The 7966-nt window shown below is 43.0% G+C and overlaps 1 protein-coding gene across 1 annotated transcript; it reads right to left on the bottom strand.

The window, feature by feature from the left end:
* Positions 1-3218: 3218 nt before the first annotated feature.
* Positions 3219-7505, bottom strand: LOC111217832 (group 3 secretory phospholipase A2-like). The gene is made up of 7 exons (XM_022739816.1): positions 6944-7505; positions 5446-5578; positions 5210-5344; positions 4693-5003; positions 4465-4594; positions 3921-4031; positions 3219-3486 (listed from the first exon to the last, which is right to left on the bottom strand). The coding sequence occupies exons 1-7, from the start codon at positions 7503-7505 to the stop codon at positions 3228-3230; spliced, it is 1641 nt and encodes a 546-aa protein (XP_022595537.1). The 3' UTR covers positions 3219-3227.
* Between the last annotated feature and the right edge of the window lie 461 nt (positions 7506-7966).

Genomic DNA, 7966 nt, shown 5'->3' with positions numbered 1-7966 from the left:
CTCTGTCTGCTAAATCCGGCGACAGCGGCTCCAAACTTTCATCCCACAGCTGCAGAGAAGCAGGACAGGAAAACACTCAGCCACCATCCAAAACAATACAAGCCCTGAAGTTCACTGAAGCTTATCCAGAGTCTACTGCGCTTTGAATAACCGATGAAGTTAAGATGGGGAGACTCGTGTGCTATGTAGCGATCCTCCACAGTTTTTCTTGAGGAAAGTTAATCCAGAGTAAGTGCGCCATGTTCCCACAGCCGATCCTCTCCCCTTAGCGGAATTTTTGTCCGGTGAGAGGCGGGGATCCGGTCGGCTCCATGGCTGCAGCCTTCAGCAAGGTTTCAATTACATTTTCATGACATCAGAGAGGAGTTGAGTTACCTGACAGATATTCATTACAACAGGCCTGTACGCACTGTTACCGTGACAGTGTGGTGAGTTAAGAGGAGTTTAAAAGTAATGGTACTTTATTTGTGGAATAAGTGCTCAGTTTATCATGGTTTTTAACTTTTATTAGGATTCAAACAAACACAAACAAACAATAATTAAACACATGGAACATATGTTGTATAAATGACAGGAAGCAAATATCCCCCAGCTGTGTTTTTTTGTTTTGAAATGTTCTATAGACTATCGTCAATGCCACTAGATGCCGCACTGGATCAACAGCATCTCAGACCACAACAAATGTTCCGCCGGCCACAACCCCCCTCAGCCCTCCCTTTAATTTCTCAGTCAGCAAGGTGTTACAAAGCCCAATGAAAGCCGGATAAACACACAACAAGAAGCTTAACTTAATAAAGTAACCGTGTATACACGAAAACCAACAAAAAACAAGCTAACCACAACCGTTAGCCCGCGCTAGCATTGCCGCGATATGCTCCAAATGTTTACAGTTAGCCAGCTAGCGATAGCAATGTTAGCTAACATTATCATGGCCGCTGTAGCCGGTACTAATGACAACAGACATGTACCCATCAAGTTACTTACACATAATGAGAAGAAAGGCCAGTTCCAAATCATGCTGGGCCATTTAGCAGCTCATAGGGCTCTCCACCTCGGTAAATCCAGCCGAGAATTGGCTCCATGAGACTGGGAAAGAAATTCAGCCTTGAACTTATCCGCTCCTAACAGCCACAAGAGCCGGTAAGAACTGTTAGCCGAGGCGTTGGGCCCCATAGTCAATCCACCTATGCTTTCGTGTTATCTCTATCTTTGCCAGAGTCATTTATACACAAAAAAACACGGTCTCTTCAATGGAGGAAATCTTAAAAGGTGGCTTTCACCTGACCAACTGTTTCATCTTGCGCATGGGCGGTCCCTGTGTGTTTATAAACATGGAGAGGGCCAACTGTTTGATTACAGGAGAGACTCACTACCGCACATGCTAACAGCACACGTACAGGCACTAACACGCATGCGCTGCCAGACCAGATCACAATAGAGGGGGTGTGGCTTCATTCTCCGGTCAAGATGAGATGACTCCATAATATGTTTACATAGAAAATAGCTGCTTGCTGCTATATTGCTGTTTAAAATCTAATTTACAGAACATTTAAATAATTAGTTCAATATTTTCACAAGCAGACACTTTTATAGTCGGAAAGGTTGATAATATTAAATCTGTCTATTAAATATGAAGCCGCCTGAGCCAGGAGGCATTTAGCTTAGCTTAGCATAAAGACTGGAAACAGGGGCAGACAGCTAACCTGGCTCTATTCAAATGTAACAAACCCCACCCACCATCACCTCCAAAGCTCACTATCTAATATCTCCTTTGTTTGCTCTGTTCATAGAGTAAAAATAAAAGATTGTGGTTTTATAGGGGTTTATGTGGGAGTTTCTCCTGTTTGCCTGGAAAACTCACTGTGGTGACAGGAAGTCACTGCCTGCGGCCAAGAAATAGTACAGCACATAACCTCAGTAAAACTTGTCATTTTTACACCTGAGATTTTGTACATAAATAAATGAAATATAATGTTTTTATTAGGCAAATGTTCTTTTGAACACAGCCAAGCTAGCTGTTTCCCCCTCTTCCCAGCCTTAATGCTAAGCTAAGCTGACCACTACTGTCTCTAGCTTCATATTTGTTGTACAGACACAAGAGTGGCATCAATCCTATCATCTTAGAGTCTTGTTGCTAGAAAACAATAAGCGTGTTTCCCAAAATGTCAAACTATTCCTTTAAATTTAATCAGTCATACATACATCATAAACCAAAAATATCACAGTGTGTTTCTTATGTACAGATATTTACATACTTTTTCCCCCCACTTAGGCCTTTCCTTTTTCTTTGCTTTCGTCACAAAAGATTTGCAACAACACAGTACAAACATTTACAGGTACAATAAGTGCAGCAACAGTGATTAGCGAGCAGGACTGTAGCCATGATTTTAGACATACTGAGGTCAGGAGTACGCCCCCCCCCCCCATGAAATGTCCGATGACAGTGTACATGAATAAATACTTTCACATTATGTTTATTTATTTAACTGTTGAGTTATGTTATATCTCCCTACATGATAGTCTAAATGCTGCTCCGAAGTATCCTTCACATTGCAAGGAATATAGTTTACAGCTAAAAATAGTCACATTTAAATTGATATTGACACCAAAGAATATCTGAAACAGTCCTTTAAACCTCTGTAGATGTTAAAACGCCCCAGACACAACCAGAAACAATAGGAACATGACCTCAGTGTCCCCAGTGGCGGCTGCAGTCCTATAGAGGAAATACTGTAGTGCAGACTTCGATGTAGAGGTACATAAAAAGGTGAGTTAACCATGACTTCCTTGTTATTCTAGTCTCAGAAAAAACAACCACGAGTGTTTCGTGGCAGACATCTTAATTTGTCACGGCAGGAAAAGCAGCAGAACCGCAGGGCTGCTCTGAATGAAATGCAGTCATAGTTAATGTTATAAGTTACACCTGTGCTTTTGCTGCGATGACATGCCAGAAGGTTTATTATACTCGAGGAAAACTTTATAGTTTGTTCCACAGATTCAAAAAACAATTTGGCCTTAACTCAGTTTCACTTCCCTGATGTAACAACATAAATACATAATACTACAATATTTAATGGAGATCAAAAGTGTTCATCATTAAATAAATAAGTCATTTTTGAGAGTTTCACGGTTATATTTATTTGTATTTATTCATATAATTATAAATTTCATGATGTCTTATGTTTCTATTTAATATTGAACACTTTGGGTCTCCATGATAGTCACTTTCAGACAAGCTCTCTCCCTCTAACAGCCGGCTGTTGAGCATTTTGACCATGTTTTCTGGTCTTGTTCTTTTGTTTGGGCCGAGTCATCCTGAGACACAGTCTGTGAAGCTTCACCGCTCTGTCTTTTCTTTTCGCCCTCCTGGTGTTTTGCCTCCTGAGCGTCAGTCTAACTGCCTGTAGATGGTGCTGCTCCTCCACCTCTGCACTGCTCCCCTGCTCCAGCGGAGGGAGATCTGCTCTCACCAGAACTGCTGTACAGCTGTTGAAAAAAGAGGAGGCAGTGATGATATTATTGCTTTAGTACAAGTTCGAGGTGCTTGTACTTGAGTATTTCAATTTTATGCAATTTTATACCTTTACTCCACCACATTTCACAACAACAATCTAATAATGTCAGATATAATAATATATCAGCCACAGGGGACGATTTCTGCAGAGTGAGTGCTTTTACTTGATATTTTAGGTGAATATAGCTGATATTATTTTTGTACTTTTACTTAAGTTGGATTTCAATTGCAGGATTTGAAGTATTTTTACATTATTGTATCAGTAAGGTTACTTCCACCTCTACTCTACATAATTATCATAATATATTATATAAAAAGCTGATAAATCACACAGTGTTTCAGTGTTTTTCTCATAGCCCGGTGGTGTGGATATATATCTACAGTGCGTCTGTGTTCGTATACTGACGTTTTGCCTGCTGTGCAGTCCTGTGGCAGGAAGCAAGATTGAGACACATATCCAAGCAGAAGGGCCTGTACTTCGGTCAGTTTTCTTTGTTTAACCAAAGTCTGGAAAAATCTGGAAAGACAGCGAGAGAAAACAAACATCAGAGACCGACAGACAGACAGACAGACGCGCCAAAAAAAACAACAAACGCAGCAGATTTTACTTCTGCGCAGATTCAGAGAGTGTGACGGTGAATGTATGTGTGCACTGCTTTCGGCCTACTTTGTGTTATGAAACACCACACTAAATCTGCCTTGTCATACTGTGTATACACAGAAACAAAGGTGAGTGCACCATTATCACAAAGTCTGTATATTCTCTGCAAAGAGGGCTAGAAATATTTATTCCAGGGATTAGATCAATTTGTGTAATATAGACATGGTTTGACTCATCCCCTCGACTTGACTGGATGATTTTGCCAATAAAATACAGAGTTTTATGCAAAAAAAAATAAGCTACATTTTCAGCCTGATTGGTATCTATTGACTGGTAATGGTAGATTTACCTGATGGTACAGTTGCAGTGGTACAGCGTCCTGGGCTCTGGGTTGTGGAGGCCATATCTCCTCTGCTGGGGAAGGATCTTGTTCCTGCACTCATCGAGATCCTTATAGACACCACATGACAGCTGCATCTCTGTGGAGGGGGAGGCATCGAGGGACATGTTTGGTTTCGTTATTTTTGTGTAGAGAAATAAACCGAGGTGCTGGAGAGAAGTGCGTGATAATGAATACCTGCGGTGTCAGCATCCGGCTCAGTTCGGTTTTTGGTGGGTAAAGTGTTCTCAGGTACGGAAACTTTGGGTCCCTCCGGTGTGTTTGTGACTGTGGAGGTGGTGACATTGGTGACAGGAGTGATGGAGGCTGAGGGTGAGCTCGTTGACGGTGTAGGGACGGTGGACGCAGCAGCGGTGATGGAGAAGAGCTGTGGGTCTGCAGGTATGGTGGCGTTGGCGTTGGAGCTGGTACTGTTAATGCTGACCTCTGACTCGTACAGTGTGGGTGGATGGACATCAGCATACAGAGCCATTTTAGTCTCTTTACACCTGTTGAAGTCATGTAAAGGACGTGTTTGAAATTTTGGGAAATACAGTTATTTGCTTTCCTGCAGAGAGTTAGACGAGAAGTTATATATATACATTGCACATCATCTAAATCACTGATAAATCACAAAACTTATTTATTGATTTGTGCTCCAGATCCAAACCTATATACACCACAGTCTTACTAAATAAATTAAACCTTTACTTACATTCCAAACCAGTTTCTCTCTGTGCACTGGAGTCGGTGGGAGAACTCAAAGCAGTGCATCTTCAGCAGGTTAAAGAAGGTGTAGCCCACCACGTCAGCGATGCTGTCGTTCGCCTCCATCAGACAACTATGAAACCTATAACGTGTCGTTTTGGGTCCAGAATTAGAAATAAAAATCATCGAAGAAAGCACACACAGATAAAATGAGGTGGTGAGGATACAGTAATAAGTCCCTACTTGTTGTCGCAGTCGCAGTGAGACATGGTGAAGATGTTGCTGTTGAAGACACCGAACTCTGACTGAAAGGACAGGATGGTGTATTTGCACTGGTCGTGTTCCCGGCAGCAGCTGTCCGTCTCTGCAAAGACTCCTGCAAGAGATAAGGCGACAGTTTTATTCCAGCCTGATGAAATGATCATTAAAAACGTCCCTGCATCTTAAGTCATTTACCAGCAAAATTTCAAAGTGTGTTTATACTGAGTCAGTTTTTCAGAACAAGTGAAGCAATAAACATTTGATCGGCGAGTTAAAGGGACACGCCGCTGAAGTTACAAAGGCAGTTTATGAGTCATCAGGACTCTGTGGCTCTGGAGGAGCGTTGTCAAGTCTGAGAAAACCACTTAAAGGTATTTTGTGGAGTTTGTGACCACTAGTGGCGCTGTAGAGCGAGCGAGTGCCCGTTTTGTTTGTTCCTGTACACTGTTGACAAGATTCACTGTATTCCACTGCCCTACAGGTGGGGGTAAACAGCCGAGAAATACAGCAATGCAACAACAAAGGCAGGGAACTCATAGCAAGTAAACAAGTTTAAAAATCTTAAGAAAAAAAATCTGATGAATTTATGAGGAAGGAAGTTTGTTTGCTCATGAGAAAATGTATTTAAACTTCCAGTGATCCAGTGATTTGGGGGCCACAAGTCAGGAAGTCTCGGCTTCTGCCGCTTCACTTCCTGCATGGAAGTGCAATATTAAATCACGGAGTGCCGCTTTAAGTTATTAGGCTCATTTCTGTTCATATGACATCTGCTGCATGTCTGCCTGTCCTGAAAGAGGAATCTCTCTTCTCTCTCTTCTGTTGCTATTCCTGAGGCTTCTGAGTTTCTCTCCTTGTCTGTTTCGAGAGTCTAAAGAGAAATGTGTTGGACGCTGTGATGAACAAATGTGATTTTGTTCCACTTAAAGAGACGCTGAGTCGGCTTCACGCCACCAGGAATTCAACATTTCTAACAAAAAGTCTGCAACTGGAGGGTGTAGGATTTTGAAAGATGTGGACATTTGCCAGGCAGAGGAATTCTAATAAAGGAGGCTGTTGAGTTGCATTATGGGAAACGTAGGATCCAGTTTTGCTGGAGCTCAGCCCATGTGCTAAGGACAAACAGTCAGCACACCTCAGTTTCTGCTGCATCAGATTTTACAATTCTTTTCTTTTTAAAAATAAGTCACAAGTCCCACAACTTTATAGAAGGACAATAATAAATTGTTTCCCATCTGTGACTTTTACATGAATATAATATTGAACTATTTAACATCTTGTGGCTCTCATCACAGGAGACTTGGAGTGGACATGAGGTGTTAACAGGTTGAAAGAAAGAAGAACAAGAAAATGCAAAATGCAAACATTCAAGAAGGAATAAATAAACATATTTGTTTCTTATTCCTCTAATTGTCTCTCTCTAATGAGCTCTAACCAAGCTCATACATGGACAAACTTAGAGTGAGATATGAAATCAACCTACCCAGATCTGCATATGATGGCGCCTTGTTGCCAGAGCCGCACCAGAGAGTCCCGGGTACAATGAAACCGCGCTTTACACGCTTATGGATCTTGACCTCTGACCTTTCATCTTGACCTTGACTGTTCTGAGCGACGCTGTTCCTCCTCCTCCTCCTCCTCATCGGCTTTTTCCCTGTGCGCCCCCCGAGCTCGGACCCCCCGGGCCCTGGAGAAGCCAGAGAGACGCACTGCTCCTCGCCCCCAATCATCGACTCCACATCGAAATTTTCATCCGGCTCATCGGAAAACTCGTGCGCGCGCTCCAGGCACAGAGAGAAATAGTTGTGGATCACTGCCGCGTCGTCGCTCCAGGCGCAGCTGAGCAGAGCGCGCTCCTGCCCGGACCAGGCGCTGTGGTAGAGCCGCACGGATGGAGAGCCCCGCCGGAGGAAACTGTAGTGCACTTCTCCGTTAGACAAAACTTTAGACCAGGCGCAGAGGACCGAGGTTTCCGCAGCCCCCAACCCCAAGAGTGAAGATGTCAAAATGAGAGTTAAAAGAAGAAGAGGAGCGATGTGCGTCATGGTGGCGCGTGGAGGAAGCAGCGGCTGAATGAAAGAGGCTGAAGAGGCTGAGCTTCACCAAAACAAACTGTGGCCTCACTCACTGAGGACCTTATGACAGATTGACAGACTCCAGGTCGGTTATAAATGAGAAGGAGGGGGGAGGAGGCGCGCGGGGGTGTTTCAGTGGACCTAAAATAAACGCAACATCCAAATCAGCCGGAGTCATGTGACCTGTCAGAGGAGTCAGACATCAGTCTCTCTCTCTCTCTCTCTCTCTCTCTATCTCTCTATCTCTCTGCCAGTGACCATGACATAGGCCTATTGATCCCCACACACACACACACACACACACACACACACACACACACACACACACACACAGGATATGTTTATCAATCTGAAAATGTGACTAATATTGATAAGTGACTGCCAAAAGGCTTTAAAGTAGCCTGATCAATTTATATTGATTGATAAATGCC

Source organism: Seriola dumerili, unplaced genomic scaffold (assembly GCF_002260705.1).
Source record: "Seriola dumerili isolate Sdu_G_001 unplaced genomic scaffold, Sdu_1.0 BDQW01000047.1, whole genome shotgun sequence".
Lineage (NCBI taxonomy): Eukaryota > Metazoa > Chordata > Actinopteri > Carangiformes > Carangidae > Seriola > Seriola dumerili.
Note: the sequence above shows the minus strand (reverse complement) of the source record. Positions and strands in the feature narration are given on the sequence as shown.

Bases quoted from the DNA above. Each gene is read 5' to 3' on its own strand.
- LOC111217832 (XM_022739816.1), bottom strand. From the start codon at position 7,505: ATGACGCACATCGCTCCTCTTCTTCTTTTAACTCTCATTTTGACATCT. The intron at 4,595-4,692 runs GTATTCATTATC...CCCCCTCCACAG, and splicing joins GCCGGATGCTGACACCGCAG to AGATGCAGCTGTCATGTGGT. The intron at 4,032-4,464 runs GTAAATCTACCA...CTGTCTTTCCAG, and splicing joins CACTGCAACTGTACCATCAG to ATTTTTCCAGACTTTGGTTA.